Raw genomic sequence first — 19,114 nt, forward strand, 5'->3', positions numbered from 1 at the left:
TCAACAAGTTGCCAAAGAGAGGCGGTTTGGACAGTGACTGTCTGGCATAGCCCAGGGTCTGCACTGTCCCAGGAGTGCTTAGTCACCTTCCAAAACAGGAGCCATGGCCCTTCCACCCTCCCATACACATCTGTCTCTTTTAGTCAACGTGCAAGTGTGTGTGTGGATGTGCCTCGAGAGTGTGGTGAACTAACCCGAGATCCCCAGCATCCAGGGACCACCTTGGTGCCTGACCCTCTCTCCCACTGGGGCAACCTTAACCCGTCACCCCCTGTCCCTGTTGTATCTCAGGGATTGGGACATCTCCCTTGGTTACTCAACACCCAATGCACAGAGAGGACACCAGACTGCTGCTAGTCACACAGCAATGGCAAGGCCAATCCAGGCATCTGGCCATGAGGCAACACCTCTGCTGGCATTCCTGCCCACCCTGTCTCTAGTTTCCAGCCTTCCACAAGCTTGGACTTTTCATACTGACTGTATACCACGTGGGGCTCCTGGTCCTTCAGAGACCCTCACCCTAACCCCAGCCACCCCCTCTGCTGATCCTCTTTGACCTGCAAGACATTGTGGGGAGGTCGGTAACTGGAAGAAAGTGCTGAGCTCCCAGCAACACTGAGCCAGAGAAGAAAGGCAGCAACACACAGTCCAACATGAGGCCTGCTGGGAGGCCTGCGGGGAGCAGCATGAGCCTCCTGTACCAGCCACTGTGAGGACCGCCACGAACCTGCACCTGCTGGGCCCTGGCCCCACACAGCTGCGCCTGTCAAACACCTGGACACTCTGCCAGCCCCTCACACAACATCTCCCGCACTGCACAAACCATGGATTGTACAGCCCATACCTGCACCCACCTCACCCAACAGAATTCCCTCCACCACCAGGCGGTCCCAAGGAAAGCTTATACACCATTTCATTCAGGGTGGGGACTGGCCTCTCTGAAGATAACCCTTTCCAACACACTGACCATGGTTACCACCATCACTGTCTCAAACACAGAGTAATGGCAAGAAGCGCATCTCCTGGGCAGGCTTCCCAAATTTTAACGTCCACGATCACCCCGGTGTCTTGTTAAAATGCAGATTCAGATTCTCCAAGTCTGGAGTGGGGCTCTAGGCTTTGCCTTTCTAACAAGCTGCTAGGGATGCTGATGTCGCTGGCCCAGGACCACTTCTAAGGTCTTAAGGCAGTGGTTCTCAAACTCATCTGCAAATTAGAGTTATCTGGGCATCTTTTCCAAAACCCAGATCACACCCCAGACCAACTCTCTGGAGGACCCGAGAGTGGCGTGGCTGAAGCCAAGCACACTTGGAGTTCACTGGCCCCTCTCTGAGTGCCAGGTGCTGTCCTAGGTGCTGGGTGCAGAGTAGCCCATACTCTTGAAGTTTACAGCCCAGAAAGGGAGGTGGGTATTAAACAAGGGGCCTAATCAGTAAACAGGATGAGTCTAGGTCAGGGAAAGCCATAAAGGAAATGAATAGTAATAAGAGAGAGAAAATAGGTTGGGCGTGATGGCTCACACGTGTAATCCCAGCACTTTGGGAGGCCGAGGCAGACAGATCATCTGAGGTCAAGAGTTCGAGACCAGCCTGGCCAACATGGTGAAACCCCATCGCTACTAAAAATACAAAGAGAAAAAATTAGCCGGGCATGGTGGTGGATGCTTGTAATCCCAGCTACTCGGGAGGCTGAGGCAGGAGAATCACTTGAACCCGGGAGGCAGAGGTTGCAGTGAGCCAATATCGCACCATTGCACTCCAGCCTGGGTGACAAGAGTGAAACTCCATCTCAAAAAAAAAAAAAAAAAAAAAAAAGGAGAGAGAGAGACAGAAAATGGAGGAGGCCTCATCAGATTGAGGGGTCAGGAAAACCTCTCAAAGGATGTGACCTTCAGCTGAGACCTGAAGGCTGAGAAACAGCCATTCATGAAAGGAGCCAGGAGATGGCGTTCAGGCAGAGGGAATGGCAAGGGTAGAGGTCTGGAGGGGAGAAGTGATGGCAAGTGGCAAGAGAGTAGGGAAAGGAGGGCCCATCTGGTGTCTCAGCCCTCACCCGTGAGGCACAGAGCTTGGCCTGTCTGGGTGAGTCTGTGCTCTCCAGCCTTGAAAAAAAGGAAAAGAAGGAAAAAGGGAAGGTCTATTCTCATGACACCCCAGGAAGAGCAGCCCCCACCCCTGCCATAAGTATCACCCAGGGGCTCAGCCCTGGGTCCTGGTCTAAACCAAGCAGTACAGGTAAGGGGAGAGAGGAGAGCCCTGGAGGGTGGGCAGGGTAGAGATCAGGCACCTACCTCTGGCTGACAGCTTCTTTGTGTTGATGATCTTGGCAGCATACTCCTGGCCGGCCAGCACCTTCACACACCTTCGCACCACCGAGAAGGCTCCCCTAGGAGGACAGAGAAAGTGGAGAGGGTGAGGGAATGCCTGAGGGCTGTGTCCCTAGGAGATGTTGGAGTTCACATCACTGCCCCACGCTAGACGGAAGCCCTTCATCAGAGCTGCTCAAGCTCACAGGGGCTTCTGACCAAACTCAGGGACAGAGCAAGGCCAGAGAGACCCAGAAGATGGATCCAGAAGCAGAAGATTAGAAGCTTGGCCTCAAGTGAGAGGAGCCTGCCAACGTCATCAAAGTCGGGCTCATCATGCTGTAAAACATTAGAATCATGTAGTGTTAGAACCGTGGAATCCAGGTCTCTGAAAGTTTTTAGTTTTTTATTCTTTGAGTAGGTAAACGTGGACATGGTTCAAAGTTCAAAAGATATAAGGGTATAGGTAGTAAAATGACCCCCTCCCGCCCCTGTACTGCAGCCTCTGAGGTCCCCTTCCCAGAGATTACCACTGTTACCATGTCCTTGAGTCTCTTTCCACAGATGGTGTCCCACACACTAATGGACTGGACTTTGTATAGAGTTCTCCACCTTCCTTTTTTCAGTGAATAATATATTTTTAGAGATCATCCTTCCATATCATAACATAAGAGTTCCTTGTTACTTAGTATGTAATTGTATGGCTGTCCGATCCTTTATTCAGCCAGTCCCCTACTGATGGGCACTCAGATTAGTTTCAATCTATAGCCATTACAAACAATGCTACAATGACTAGCCGTGTATGTGTGCATTAGAATTATATCTCCTATGTATGCATGTGTCTGTGTGGGATACATTTCCAGAACTTATGTTATCTGGTCAAGGGGTAGGTGTTGTTTGTTGATTTCAATGGATAATGAGAGATTGTCCATATTAAAGATTGTACCAACTCACTTTCCCACTAGAATGCAATGGTGCCTGTTTCCTTTGCCCTTGTCAACACAGTGTATTATCAAACTTTTTTATATCTGCTAAAGAGACAGGTGGAAAATGGCGATTTGCTGTAATTTAATTTGTAATTGTCACATTAAGAGTGAAGCTGAGCATCTTTTCATGTGTTAAGAGGCTCTTGGGATTTTATCCTCAAACTATTAGTAATTATAAGAGAACTTGGGGCAAGGTCTGTGAGCTTTCCGGCTCACAGGGGAAAAACATTGTCACCATGTAGAATGTGGCCCATTTCCTACCTCATTTGATTTTTCAGGAAAAGCTACAAGTCTGGATATTGATGAGAAGTTTCCCAATTTTTAAATATTGGCACCTATTCCAAAAGAACTTGAGGATGGTATTCGGCCAAACAAAAGTTGTCTAAGGGCTAGATCTGGAGTCTAGATGCCATTTTGCACTCTTTGCCACAAAGGCCATGTGCTCCAACCCCTTCATCTACAGAGGAGACTCCTAAAGGGCCCGATACTGACCGTGGTCACCACTATGGCACCCTAACCCCATGCTAATGGCAAGAAGAGAGTCTCCTGGGCAGGCTTCCCAAATCTAAATGTCCATGGAAATCACCCAGGCACCTTGTTAAAATGCAGGTTATGATTCCTCAAGACTTTGAGCTCCAGTATAGTTCAGTGTAGATTGCCCAAGGTCACATGGTTCATAACAGGCAGAGCTGTATCTAGAACTCAGATGTTAGCATTCTTGGGTATGTGACTTCCACACCAAGTAAGCCTTCCACTTCCTGGCATGCTGGGCCATGCCCAGGTTTTTGACATGGCTGCACCCATCACATCCTTCAAACTTGGATGCCCCATCCCAAGCTTATGGGCAGCTCCGAGCCCACAAAAAGATGAGGCTGACAAGGCAGAGGAGGATGCTGGCAGGCACCGAAGAAACCTGCAGGCTAGCACAGATGCCTGCTCTGCACACAGCCCTGAACATGGTATCACTGGCTTCATGTCTGGGCAGCAGGAAATGAGCGGCTGGGAAACTGTGCAGAAGGATGAGGAGGAAGGAGCCAGGATACGGACTAGAGACCAAGAAATATAACCTTGTAGGAAAGCTAGAGAGGGCCAGAATTCATGGGCACACAGAGGGCCTCACACAGCTGTGGCTCCTCCTTGGGGCGTGCAGCCTGTCCATATGCTACCAGGAAGAAAGCAGCAAGACCCCAGTCCCCTCCCTGAGACTCTCCCCTGCTATGCAGCCCCTCTTCCGTGCTTCCAGAGCACCCCTGCTTAGAAAAAATTCACTTTTCTTCCATCATTCCCACGCTTCTGGCCACCAGCTATGAAGGGGTTTTTTTTCACACCAACTGATGCTTTGGACACCAGTTGGGTATCCTATAATTCAGTTATGAAACTAACTACCTAGAGTTAGTGCAGACCCCACAGGTTAAGGGCTAAGTCCTACAAGACTTTCCCCTTGCTTCAGATACCAATCACAAATAGTGGGTCCTCAGGTTACCCACAATTCTGTCCACCCAGCTAGTGACTGGGGGATCCCACAACCCCCTCCTTTTATCATTTTCTATGATGGCTCACAAAACTAGGAAAACGCTTACTTACATTTACCAGTTGTGCGTGTGTGTGTGTTTACATTAAAGGTTATGATAAAGGGTACAGATGAACAGCTAGATGAGGAGGGGCACAGAGCAAGGTCTGGAAGGATCTTGAACACAGGAACTTTAGTCCCCATGTAGTTGGGGTGTGTCACCTTCGGGGTATGTGGATGTGTTCACCAAACCAGAAGGTCTCCCAGCTCCAAACTTAAGAGACCTTTATGGAGGCCTCATCACTAGGCATGATTGATTATTAACTCAATCCCCAGCCCCCCTCCCCTCCCTGAGAATGGGGAGAGGGGCTGAAAGTTCCAAGCTTCTGGCCACGGTTTGGTCTTTCTGTGACCAGCTCCCATACAGGCACCCACCCAAAGCTGCCTCATTAGAACAAAAGATGTTCTCATCACCCAGGAAATTCCAAGGCAGTTGGGAGCTTTCAGTCAGGAACTGGGCTCTAAGACCAAATATTAGAACAAAAGATGCTGTTAGTACCCCCATCACTTAGAAAATTACAAGGGTTTGGGGAGCTCTGTGCCAAGAACCAGGGACAATGACCAACTATTTATTTCTAGATTTCTTATTACATCATATCACAACCCTACATCCCCATCTAACTTAGATTGGTGGTGGCTCCTCCACCTGCTTATTTCTCCCACCCTGACAGTGAGTTCCTGAGGGCCAGGACTTTCACTTTCTTCTCTCTGCCCCCAGTGCTTGAATACCCAGCGTCTAGTGCCAATAGAGCCTCCATGAGTGTTACTTGCAGGAGAAGGAGGTGGATTTCAGCAAGAGTGAGAGAAACTGAAGTGAGACAGGAGAAGACATTTTCAGATGGGGTGTTAGGAATAGGAACAGTCATCTAAGGAAGGTGGGGGACAACTGGTCTCTCAAAGGTGCCCACCCTACCCAGGCATGGGGATGGACCCCAAAGACCTTTAAGTCCCCCTCTAGCTGGGGGCCATGATTCTCAAAAGCCCTATGAGAAAGAAGCTTAAAGTGGCCACATCTGGGCAAGGTTCTGAGAACTCCAGGAAGAGAAGGGCAGGAAGCAGGGAAGGTTGTGAACTCCAGGGTGCAGGAGCTGGGTCTCGTCCTGCTCACCAGCACCTGACAAAGCTTGGTCCAGAGCTACAGCTCAATTAATATATGTGGGTGGATGGAGGGATAGAGGAAGGGATGGTTGGACGGGGGAGGGAGGGATGAGTATAATTTCTCCATTAGAGAGGCAAAACTCCATTCTAGGTAAAGACCTTAGATCAGTGATTATCAAATTGGCTGCCTCAGAATCCCCTGGAGGATCTTTAAAAAAAAGATTCTGGCCGGGCGTGATGGCTCACGCCCGCAATCTCAGCACTTTGGGAGGCCAAGGTGGGAGAATCTCTTGAGCCCAGGAGTTTGAGACCAGCCTGGGCAACATGGCGAAACCCCATCTCTACTGCTGAGCATGGTGGTACACGTCTGTGGTCCCAGCTACTCAGAAGGCTGACGTATGAGGATCACTTAAGTGCCAGAGTGGGAGGTTGCAGTGAGCTGAGATAGCATCACTGCACTCCAGCCTGGGTGACAGAGCAAGACTCTGTCTCAAAAGAAAAAATAAGCAGATTCCAAGGTCCCACCCAGACCTCCTAAATCAGCACCTCTGGGTGTAGGCCCAGGGAATTTGTAATTTCATTTTAACTCTGTCTGTGGGTGATTCTTTCCCAGGCAGCCCAGCACTGCCCAACGCCTTCCGGGGAAGTCCTGCTGTGTATCCTGTCTCCCTTGGAAATCAGCACTGATGGGGGCCAGCGAGGGGGGTTCTGCACAGGGAGGCCTGACAGGCCCCATGAACCTGGGCTCTGGCTCAGTGAGCCAAGGCCGTAAGAGCTACGTCTATAAAACAAGAGAAGCCATACTTGCTGAAGTTCCTCTTCAGAACAGCACCAAGCTTTTGTGTAAATTAGAGGCTCCTCACTGAAGGTCCATGCCGTAGGTGGGGTAGTGTGGGGACCCTGAACCCCTTGAAGGATATCCTGTACATCCCAATGTAAGCAATTGCATTTTTTGGAGGCAGGTAAAGGTGCATGGCTTTTATCAGATGCTCAGAGAGAGGAGTTTCTCAAAACAAGTTTAGAGCTGCTGATCCAGAGGGTACCAGCCCCTCACAAGCACAGAAGTCTTCTTCCCTTCAAATGTACATTCACCACTAAGCACCCTTTTGATCCTCACAGCAATCCTGTGAAGTTGGAATTCTGGTCTCCCATTTAATAGATCAGGAAACTGAGGCCTCAAGTGAGCAGACATATTCTTAATTGAGGCTGTGAAGAGAATCCAGGTCACTTGCACTTTTTCTTCTGACTCAACCAACAACAGAAGAATGTGGTCCTCAAAAGCAGAGGCTCTGGGGTCACAAAGACCTGTAGTCCAATCCTAGCTCACCCCCAACTGTGTGACGCTGAACTTGACACATCACCTTTCTGCGTCTTCCTGTTAGAGGGCAATAATAGCCTCTACCTCCTGGGTTTGTTGGGGAGATTAAGTGAGGTAACTAGTGCAAAACACTTGGCACAGTACCAAGCACATGAGACATAGTTGGGAAAGAAGGGGGTCCGAATGAGGTGAGGAAAGGGGCTGGGCTGCTACCTAGGCAGCCCCAGGCTCCATCCCTGCCTGCCATGGCAGTGGGGATCAGAGGAAAGTCATAGCCAAAATGAGAGTGAAGGCAGTGAGTCGGCAGCCCTAACCTCCTCCCTTTTTTATCTTCTGTTTAAAAAAAAAAAAAAAAAAAGCATGTTTCTGTATTCTTGTCCTGCATGAACAAGTGGCCATAGCCCAGAAACCTTGGCAAACAGAAGAGCCAGCCCACTCCTCTTGTGGCCCTGAGCTGAGCAGGCAGCCAGCAGATGGGTGGGTGGGCCAGAGCTTGGGAACAGGACAGGGCAGGAGAGGCAACGAGGCCAAGTTGGGGAGGGCAAGGGTGGGAAGCGATGGCCAAGAGTCCCAAGAGGAAGGGATAAGGCCTGCGTGTGAGGGCTGTGGCGGATGGCCATGGGCAGTCCTGGAAGTGCCTGTGAAAGTGTTTCTGAATTCCTCGAGGGGTGTAGGGGAATGCCCCTGGGTGCAAAGGAGGAGGGGTGGGGGAAGTGTTCCTGGGTGCAAGGGGCGGGTGTCTGGCCATAGGCGTGTATTGGCAACCTGGTCTAGCCCCTAAGAGTGTGATGCTGTGAGGCTGTAGGTGTGACAAAGCACACGTATATCACCCTAGGTATGAGGCGTGCATCCATGTGAGCCAGAGGGTCACAGAATGTAGGCAGGGAGGGGTGTGTGGGGGGAGAGACAGACAGGCAGACACCGGAGGAACCAAGTCTCAGCCCTCAGCCCTGCTGGGAGGACTTGGGCAAGAACCAGCCCCAGTGAGGGCCGCAGTCTCTTCATCTACAATGTGGAGGCTGGGGTAAGGATGAGGCTCAGGAACGCAGTGGCTTTTCAGCTCTCGTGTTTCATACCAGTGCCATTCAACAGAACTTCCTGTGATGATGCACACACCCTGAGCTGTCCACTGCGGCAGCCACTAGCCACAGATGCTACAGAGCACTTGAAATGGGATCAGTGGAACTGAGCACCAAATTTCTTATTTTATTTAATCTAAATAACTATATGTGGCTAATGACTGCCACATTGGAGAGCGCGGTTCAACATAGAGAAGAGCAGGCACTCCTGAATCAGACCAAGCAGAGTTCACATTGTGGGTCAGCTACTTCCTAGCAAGCTACTTCACCTCAGTAAGCCTGTTTCCTCCCCACTGCAAAATACGGATAATAATAGTACCAACCCTATGCAGTTGTTTCAAGGATTCAATGAGATAATAAGGTAGGCAATGAGTTTGGCAGAGTCCCTGGGGTATAGTAAATGCTCAAGGAACAATGCCTTGTGTAGGCATCATTATCCGTGAAGAGAGGAGGACAGCTGGCATCATCAGAAACAAAATGGACATTGTTTGCCAAGCTCGGGGAAGAAGCAAGCCAAGGTGGAGGTGTGTGGGAGCCACAGCGAGGTAAAGAAGGGGCTGCTCACCAGGGTTGAGTAGCCTGCCCCTGAGGATGGACGAGCAGGAGTGTGGGCAGGCAGGGAGGCCCCCCTCCGGCACTCCGGCAGGCAGACGGAGAGGGCACAGTGACAGTGGGTCCGGCGCATGGCTGAGAATGTGGGAACGTGCTAATGGGCTGTGAAAAGCAAGATTCACGCTGGGAAATTGCTTTCTAGCTGCCTGGCAGACAAGGTGGCCTGGGTGTAGCTGGCTGCCAGCCCAAAGGGGCCCACTGCCCTCTCTGGCCTGAAACAGCAGGAAGAGTTGACATGGCAGCCAAGTGCAGCTCCAGCAGCACTAGATGGGGAGTCAGAAGTCCTGAGCCCTCACTCAGCTTGGCTACCAGCTTGCTTACTCTTCTGGGCCTCAGTTTCCTCATTTGAAAGATGCGACCAGCCCTGCTCCCTTCTGGGGCTATTTGTGAGGGGTCTCTGCTACTCAAGACTGGTTGCTGCCACTTTCTCTAAAGGAAGCCTCTTCACCTTCACCCCAAGCCACTCAGAGCCACGTTACATCTGTGAGTCTCAGCAAACAGGAACACTTTTTATCTATCGCGGCCTTCTGGGGACAGCAATCACCCAACACTTCCCTCCACTCTGTTCTCCGTGGGAGTCTGATTGTCTGGGCCCCTTACGGTAGTCTTTAGTGTCTGCTCTTCATTGACTGTTTCCTCAAACACGCTCAGGTCTCCTTCCTTCCAGAAAAATAAAACTCTCTCCTCAAATAAAACAAAACAACCGAGAACCTTTCTCTCGACCCAGCAGCCTGGGCTGTTTCCTTCCTCCCTTCTTCTTTGCTGCCAAACTTCCAGAACAAATGTCCGACATCCGCCGCCTCCTCTTCCCACCTCCCACACTCCATGAACCCACCACAATCTGGCTGCCGCCCCCAGGGCTCCATGGAAGAAATGCCTGCGCCAGGTTCGCCCACCCATGCCTCCTCCCACCCTCACCACTACCCCTTGCAGTCCCCGCTGGAGCCTAATGCACCTTGCCTGCCCCACCCCAGGTAGCATTTGGCCCCACTGAACACAGCTTTGAGCTCGCCCTTCCTTTTGTTTCTGGGTCGCCGTGCTCTCCCGGCCTTCTCCATCACTGACAGCGCCTTCGCTGCCCCACCTTCCCTCAGTATTGCTGCTCCCGGCCTCTTTCTACCCACCCTCTTACCACTCCCGCCCATCCCCTCTACCAGGGGCCATTAGCTGTGATCTCTGGGGAGGCTCTGGGCATTTGTGAACCCACTTAAAACTGTATTAAAATGATTCTGTGTCTGTGCATTGTTCTGGGCAAAGGATGCGTAGTCATCAGCTCTGCAAAGCAGTCCATGACTCCGCAAATAGTTAAAGCCATTGACCATCACCCAAAACTGAAATCCACATCCAGAGCCCCCTCCTGTCTTAGGAACTCTAGCCCCCTATTTTTAGCTACTCATTATCTTGCCTAGATGCTACATGGCAGTTACCTCATAATCAAAGCCCAGTCTCTTCCCCAAAATTTCCCCACTCTTGGTTAAGATACTTACGCATTTCACTTCTCTGAGATGAGCTGGGGGTATTTCAGAAAGTTCCTGGTCAAATGCAGATAGATCTGTTACCTGTAAGAGAATCTGCATCCAAAACCCCTTGGTGGTCAGTAACACATAGCCCAAGCTGGCTGATTTGATCACCCAGGACGTGGAACCCAGAATAGACAGGTTAGAATGCCTGGGGGAAGAGAAAGAGCTGGGGTTGGCCACGGAGGCAGCACCACACACTGGGCTAGAGTTTGGGCCACATGTGGCTGCATCAGAACCTTGTATAGCCCATAATGTCTTACTTTTGAAGTCCACCCCCTCCTATTCCAAAGCTGAAGAAACTGGGACCAAGACTTTGAACCCAGGACTGCTGATTCATAGTCATTGCTTTTTCCAATACCCAGTACTCTCAGGTTAGAGGGGGTCCGACCTTGAGGTCCATAGTTGGGCTTGGAGTAGGAGGACCTGTGGAAAATAACAGCATTCTGCATGTTGCAGTGAGTGTGCATTTTGGAAGGGGGAGAGTACCCACAGCTTACTTGAGATTCTCTGAGGGCTCCTAATTCCCAAAACAGTTAAAAAGCTGGGGTCAGTTTCATTCAGAAACAATGAGAAGCTTTTAGGCCTCAGCTTACCCATCTGTGAAATCAACTGTTGATAAGTAATTTTTAAGCCTTCTCTTTCTTTCTTTCCCATTTAGGCATTAGTACCTTTTGTTAATAATAAACAAACAAAACACAGCTATGCAGCTTCTCAAATGGCAAATAGATCAGAGGAGATGGGGCTGGATGCTCACTATCCCCTTTGCTTGACTCTCCCCACTTCTTCCCAGCTCTGTAAGCAGAACTCCACAGAACAAAGCATTATACAGCTAGAAAATCCTAGGACCTGTTACTGAAACCACACCTCTCCAGTCCTCTCGACCGCCTGAGGCTGCAGCCACCCACTCCCAGACTCTAAAAGATGCTGCAGGGACGCAGTGTGCTCGAGCTGTCCCACACTGCCCCCCGCCCCCAAACACCAATCCAGCAGAAGTCTCGTGGGGGACACAGAAGGGCTGGGAACCGGAAGAATCTGTTTGCTGCAGGGAACATTGAACCAACAGAAGTTCCAACATATTCCTTGTTTTGGCTGTGCAAGGGTTTTTTTGTATGGGTCACAAAAAGAAAAACAGAAAAATATTCTATTTTCTCTTTACAGTGCTTAAAGGCAGGGCCAGAGCCCAGCAAGGCAAGGGACATGCCAAGGGGTGACTTACTCCTCAGTCTTCGATGGCCTGTCCCTGTCCAGAGTATACACCACAAAGGCTTTCAGAGGTCCAAGCGTCAGAGAGAGAGAGGCCTCCAGGGGTAGGACAGCCAAGCACTGGAGTGGACAGACACTGGAGTGTCCAGTTCTCATGTGTCACTGGCTTGTGTGACCATGGGCAACGCCCTCACCCTCTCTGGGCCTTAGCTCACCATCTGTAAGACAATGGAGCCCTCTTCCCTCCAATATACTGAATCGAACTGAGGGTACCATGGCTCTAAACCATCTCCCATATCATTCTTTCAGCAAAGCATCTCCCCAGATGAGGGTAGGGACCTAGGGCAGGAGGCCTGCAAGGAAGGTAAGGCCATGGATGAGAGTGGGAATTTGCACATCTCTGCTGCCAGAGCACTAGCTCCTGAGGCCACAGCCAGCTGTGGGATGCAGGAGCAGTTCTGACCATTGGAATGTCTTCCTTCTGTGGAGCTGAAAGCTACCTCCCTTACTCTACAGAGTCGGCAGCTCTGCCTCTAGGGCCCCTCAGGCCCCAGGACATCTCTGCAGACATGAGATGTTGGGGAAGGGGGAGACATAGTCCCCAAGGGATCTCTTCTGTCTGCTAAAGCCCCTCAATTCCTTGGTGTTCTCTCACTTGATTCAGCTTCCAGATCTTCACCACCCTGCCTGGCCCCCTCTTCCAGACAATCTACAGGTTTTTAATAGTCCTGCTAGGACCCAGCATCTGGAAATTGGGGTCAGGCTGAACAGGCCAGAGAAGAGTGGGACCCCAGATCCCCCAGGGCTGACATGCTCCACTGAAATACATACCTCAGAGCTTTTGTCTGGGTTGTTCCCACTCTCAGGAACACTCTTCCACCCTCTTCCCTCTGGTTAACTCTTCCTCCTCTCTCTTACTTTCTCTCTTTTTTTAAGATAGAGACAAGGTCTTGCTCTGTCACCCAGGCTGGAGTGCAGTGGCATGATCATAGCTCATTGCATCCTCAGACTCCGGGGCTCAAGCAATCCTCCCACCTCAGCCTCCTGAGTAGCTGGAACTACAGGCGTGCACCACTGTGCCCAGCTAACCTCTGGGTAACTCTTATTCAGCCTCCAGCTCCCTAATGTCACCGCCTCAGGGAACTTTCCCTGATACCTCCCTCACCCCAACTAATCGAGGTCTCTTTGCAGCTCACAATTCCATGTGTGTGGCCAAAGCCCTTATCCAGTTGCATGTAAATAATGATTTCTGAAGTGATTTAATTAATGTTGGCTTTGCACTGGATTGTGAGCCCCGTGAGGCAGAGACTACTTAAGTCTTGCATGTGGTGCATGCTGGGCTCAACCTAGGCCTGGGAACAGAGTACCTGCCCAGGAAATACCTGTTGAAAGGATGCAAGGATTCCAGATGTGTTCCTCTTCTTATATGACCCTAAGACACCAAGGCCCTCAACCTTCTCCAGCACAGAAAGTCTCACTGGCCTTAGAATCCCACCTGACACCGTGGTAGACAGCCATGCCACACGAGGACCTAGAGGACCTGGGCTGGGTCTCAGCAGGTTGGGCTGCACCTGCACTCAGCAGGTTGCCTGGGGTAGGAGGCTTCCTACAGTGCCACAGAGAAGCTCCAAGAGAATGCCACAGGTGGTTCACATGCAGAAGGGGACTGCAGCAAAGAGGGACAGAGACAGAGGCAGAGTGAGACCAGAGAGACAGAGACAGAGTGAGACCAGAGAGATGGAGAGAAGAACACAGAGAAAGACAAGCCCTGCTAGCACCATCTTGCTATCCCTGCACTGGGAGATGGACTCGTGCTCTATGCCCTGTCACAGCCAGTGTGTGTGTGTGTGTCCATGTGCATGTGTGTGCTCCCGTGAGCTGTGTGAAGACGCATGTGTGTGTGTGAGCACGCATGCATCAGCAACAGGATGCGAGTGTTGCACTCCAAGGCTCTGCCCTCACCCCACAGAGAGGGCCATGGCCCAGACTGCAGGGCATGCTGGCAGCAGTGTCACTGTGTGCTTGTGGAGGGAGGTGGGGAGGAAGGGAGGGAGGGAGGGAGGGAGGCTCAGCAGAGTGTCAGTGTGTCTCAGCCTGTGTGGGGGCGGCTGCGCGGGGGCGGAGGGCTGCAGCGTGCACCAGAACATGTGCGTGCCTGCCGCTCTGATGGCTTGGAGGAGAGGGAGGAAAGCTCGTCCCTTCCCTGTTCCTGCCACCCTTTCCTTGAGGTCTTGCCCCTCAATTTCCTGTCCTTTGGCCTCTGGTCCCTGCACGTCATCTAGTCCCCTAGCCTGGGCCCTCTCTCTCCTGTGGCCTTGGACAAACCACTTCTCTCTGAGTGTTGGCTCCCAGAGACCAAGGCAAGGACCATCTATGCAATGAGCAGAGCATCTCCATGGTCCTTACAATTCTGATGTTCTGGAGGTCTGCAATTTCCCATATGTGCCCTCCACAGAGGGAGGCTACAGAGGGTGGCATCTCTAATGGGGCATTGCAGGCATCTCCAGAGGTATTATGATCCCCATTTTACAGATGGTAAAGCCGAGGCACACAAACAGCAAGTGATTCACCCAGGATGGCCCAGTAAATTAGAGGCAGAATCATGATTGGAAAATCAGCAACATCAGAGTTTCCCTGCCCACATGGCCACTGCTCCTCTTCCCCTGTTAGTGGGTAAGAGGGAGGATGTTCCCCAGATACGGCACCAGTCATGATCCCTCTCAGCAGTCTTCCCCCCATATGCTGGGTGCTGGAGACCTGGACATAATCCCCTGAGCCAGTCTCTCCACCTCCTCAAGCTGCGGTCTCCTCATCTGTAAGATGGATGAGTAAGCCCTGCCCACCTCCTTCAGAGATGAGCTCATGGATGAAAAGCCTTGCCGGCCCCAAAGTGCTGTGGATAGGAGAGGGTATAAGAGGTGGAAGAAAAGCACGGCCCCCAGTCTTTGGGTACATGCCCAGTGTCCTCTCTCCAACGTGACATTGTCCACCCAACAGCTCTGCCTGGGAAAGGCAGGATTGCTAAGCACATTCTACAGATGTTAGAGTTTGGGTCCCATGAGAGGACTTGAGCACCCAGGCCCCAGGACCTCAGTACAGGGAGTTGCCTCTGGGCCACACTGCCACCTGTGGATCAACCCAGGTGAGAAGGAGCTTAGGTCGAGGAAGCTGCCCTCTCCTCCCTGTCAACCATGCTGGCCAACTGCAGCCTTGGCAACCCCTTCTCCAACCCCAACTCTGCCTTGAGTCAATTTCAGATCTCTGTTTCTAGAGAGAAAAGAGTGGGCTGAGCTCTCTCTCTAGTCTCTCTTCCTCCCTCTCTCTCCCTCTCTCAAGTAAAATCTCCTTCAGAGACTCTTCCTATACAGCCCAGTGATGACACAGGCTGCAGGGCAACTTTCTACCTTTCTAACCTCTCCTGGGGGTAGGATCAGAAGCCCGGAGAATGCCAATGGCTGGAAAAGGCTCGTTTTCCACTTCCTTGAATGTGACCCCTTCCCTGGGCCCTCTGCTGCATCCGTGGCAACCCCTTTGCCCAATAACCAGCATTCTTCCCTTTCTCAGAGAGGTCTTTGGAGAAGGCTGGGTATGCTGGGAGCTCTGGCCTGACCACTTCAGTCCACACTGAACCCTGGAGCTGGTGCAGCATGCCTCCTGCAAGCTTCGGTGCCGCTAGGATCTGGGCTTTTATTTCTCTCATCCTCAGGAGAGAAGAGGATTGGGTCAAACGAAGAGGGATGAGCTCATCTCTGGATCCCAAGAGACAGCCCCACCCCAACCTTCTAGGAGACCGGAATCAAGTTCTTGACTCATCTGAATTCATATGCTTCAGTGGAACCTGCAGTCGAGTAGCATCAAGAGGCTCCAGTAGCCCTGCCTGGGGCCCTGGCCCCAGTCACAGGTTCCCAGAGGGCTGCCCACCAGGGCTGGAGAAGAGCAGCTACTCTCACATCCATAGCCAGCCCTATCCGGGGCTCCTCAAAGGCCTGCAGTCCTGAGCCAGACCTCACTGGGCAGGATGCCAGAAGCCCTCCAGAGGGATTTGCCCTCCTCTCCTGCTGGGCAGCCCAACGCCTTGAAGCAGACCCAAAGGCTCCCATGTGCCCTTTTAGGGCCAACCTGGCTGCCTTTTCCAGTCACCCTGCTAGTGATCTGAAGTGGGTTCTGGAACGGGGGCTTAGCTTTTGGGTGGTGACTGCAGTGTCCCAGCTGGCAGGGACGGTGGATCATCAATTGAAGGATGGGCCCTGCAGGTACTCTCATAGCTTCCTCCCACAGAAGAGGCCAGCCAGGGGGGAAGCACGGTTTGGTCAACCTCCTCCCAGCCCCGGATGGGCCAACTCCAGACAAAAGGTACAAGCAGATCCCATTCCTCACTTTCAGCCTTGCCCAGCCTTTGAGAACAACAACAGTCACCCCAGTAGCAATCGGCCCTGGGGGCCTGTCATGTGCCAGGCTCGAGGCTGCATCTCTACATGCACCATCTCATTGAATGCTCACAGCCCTTTTTATCTCCAGACTACAGGTGGGGGTAAAGAGGCAGCATAGCCTGCCTGGTGTCACAGAGCTATGGGTGATGAGGGACAGCGCCTGTGTCCCTAATGGCTACGCAGGGCACTGCCCCTCCCTGCACCACTGGATGCTCAGACTGAAGCTGCTGTGGAGAGCAGGAGCCCCAGGCTCCTCAATGATGTGGTCTGGACTTTTTAACACAGACATCAGGGGTGCGGAATCAGTCCACTTTATCCCCTTGTCTCTAACACAAGCTTCTGCAAACTTAGGCTCATACACAGTCTTCCCGATGTCCCTGCAAGCTCCTGACGTTGCATGCAACATTTCGTAGGTTTGTGCGTTTTTCTGGGGAACGTAGATTTAGACTTTCATCAGATTCCTGAAGGAATATGTGACCTAAAAAAGGTTAAGAGCAGTCTGATGGTTCTGGAAGGAAGAAGTCTGAAATTGATTAAACAAGGCCTAGCTATGCCTGCTACCCTCGGTTTTCCTGCCATGGCCACACCAGGGCTCCCTTGCCCCTGAAATTCTCTGTGAAGGCTCACGAAGGGTCTCTCTACCAAGTTGCCCCCACAAAACCCAGTCTTAATGATATCCATCTCCTCTTGGGGCAAAACATCACTTTTATTTTCACTTTGAGCACTTGAGTCACATCTCAACTCCATCTCACTGTACTCATGACGCAGTCCTGCCAGGACCCAGTCTTGGTCACTCCCTGAAAGGCAGCTTCGTGGCTAATCAGGGAATTCTTGGGTTCTAGGCGAGCACTGGAAAACACCTGGAGAGGGGTCCCTGCACAAGTTTGTAGACAGCCTCAGTCCTCCAGAGCAGCCCCAAACATTTTGTTCCTGCCCCTACCCGCAAAAAAAGCACATTCAGAAAAGCTGAAAGTCTGCAGATAAGAGTGAACACACATACACATGGGGGTATATGTGCTCAAGGGAGGTGGTGCATGCCTGTAGGATAGCCTGTGTGTGTGTGTGTGTGTGTGTGTGTGTGTGTGTGTGTGTGTGTGCAAGCAGCCTTCCTGTATACAGTCACAGGGCCACCTCCCACACATATGCAGACACCAGCATGAGCTCACACATGCCTATAACACCCATACTCCCACATAACCCTGTGAGCCCAGGCCTCACACATGCACACACATGCGTGTGCACACACACGTACATCATCCTGTGTGCATGACCCCAGTCTTCACGTAGATGTGCATATCAAGACCTCACAGGAACACCATTGTGTCCGCATCTCATATGAGCATCCTCACACACCCCTAGACCTCACACACATGTGCCTTCCTATGTGCACACAGCTCTAACCTGCCATACATGTGCACATTTAATGAGTCATGTTTACACCCTTGTTCTCATTCAACCCAGCCAATAGCACTCTTGTAATACTCACACACATGCACCCTTGCAAGGCACACTTGCGTTTTCAGGCCTTACACACGAAGCACCTCTTCCTGGTGCACATGCATGAATGCTTGCACACCCTGGCAGGGCACACCAGCGTACCCCAGTGTCACAAGCAATTTCCCTCAAAAGCCCTTTTACAGCCACACACATCACTCCTCAAAATGCACACTAGTACACACACATTCAGAACTCACACCAATACACACCTGCCTCCAGGGCCCCTCCCCCCGTGCTCCTGCTGCCACAGCAGAAACCAACCAGGGCATCGGTGCTCCTTTGCCCACAAGGCAAACTCTGCCTCCAAAATGCACCCAACCCTTGACCCATCCCAGGATCCTCCAGAAACCCAGCTGGGGACATCCAGGAATCCCTCCCTGACACTCCACACCCTACTGGGCCACCCACAAGGGCCTCCCCTCTTTCCTCATCCTCCCATCCTTCTCTACACAGCAGTCATCAGGGCAGAAAATGAGCTCTGGGCTGGGCAACTTTGCTTGTCCAGAGCCACTGCACCCTTCATACCCTAGCCCCTGAAACAGCGGTGCTCCCCGCTACAGCTTGCCTGATTTCCCCTCCCCACCTCCCAACACCCGGGAAGCCTGTCATGCTCAGATATTAACCCCTACTGTACTGATGCCCTCACTCCTGGCAGGAGCTGAGAAAGGGGAGGTAGGGAGGGAGAAGTTGGCCACTCTGTACAGTCACTGTGGGTGTCTAAAGTAAGGAAGAACTACCGGGAGCTGGTGAATTCTCTGTCACTGGAGGTATCTAAGTGGAGGGCGGATGGCCACCTCAAGCAAAACTAGAGAAGGAATTCCAGCTTTGGACCCAGCCGACTAGGAAAATCCCTTTTTAACCCTAAGTCTCTAAGAATCTGTGTGTATCCAGGTTGTGTGTACTTGTGTGCATTTTGTGTGTATGTGTGTGCACTGGCATACACTGTCAACCCTTCATCCCTACATACACACTGGCCTGGCTAGCTTGGCACATCTGTGCACCCACAAACATGCCCACGCCCGACTCTGGACGCTCTGTACACAGGCAGGTGCCCCCAAACCCATGCAGCCTGCCTTCATCTGTGTACAAGGAATGCTCCCCAAGCACTGCAGGCACACACACCCCACTAGAGACCCTGACCTCCCCGCCCCCCATGCCTTCCAGGACTTCCTGAGGCACAACTCACTTGCCCAATTCCTCGAAGAGCTGGTACTCTTCCGTGAAGCGGGTGCAGGTGATGGTGGCCATCCTGGCGCTGGGCAGGCAGGTGAGGCTTGGGACTGGGGGACCAGGACTGAGGCGCTGCTGCTCTGCTCCCGAACCTAGGGACCACTTGCCTGCCCGTGCTGCCGAGTGCAAACAGAGAACCGGTTTGACTGACGAGCCCGGGGCTTCTGAGCAGGGCACTGTGGCTGCTCACAGCCTCGCGAGCCTTCGTCAGCATCTAGGTCCCCATGGCAACCACCTCCGAAACGCCCTGTTCCCGTTGCCCCGGT

At 52.0% G+C, this 19,114-nt stretch overlaps 1 protein-coding gene across 4 annotated transcripts in view; it reads right to left on the bottom strand.

Annotated features, from left to right (window-relative positions):
* The window catches only part of CAMK2A (calcium/calmodulin dependent protein kinase II alpha), a 70,020-nt gene extending 50,906 nt beyond the window's left edge, over nucleotides 1-19,114 (bottom strand). Inside the window, exons 1-2 of one of the 4 annotated variants that reach the window (XM_034960781.3) lie at nucleotides 18,805-19,114; nucleotides 2,291-2,385 (exon numbers count right to left, since the gene is read on the bottom strand). In XM_034960781.3, coding sequence (XP_034816672.1) covers nucleotides 2,291-2,385; nucleotides 18,805-18,866 — 157 coding nt within the window. In that variant the 5' untranslated portion in view covers nucleotides 18,867-19,114. The remainder of the gene's footprint in view (nucleotides 1-2,290; nucleotides 2,386-18,804) is intronic. The other 3 variants (XM_034960779.3, XM_034960783.3, XM_003829026.5) reach the window with 3 other exon arrangements.

Source organism: Pan paniscus, chromosome 4 (genome assembly GCF_029289425.2).
Source record: "Pan paniscus chromosome 4, NHGRI_mPanPan1-v2.0_pri, whole genome shotgun sequence".
Lineage (NCBI taxonomy): Eukaryota > Metazoa > Chordata > Mammalia > Primates > Hominidae > Pan > Pan paniscus.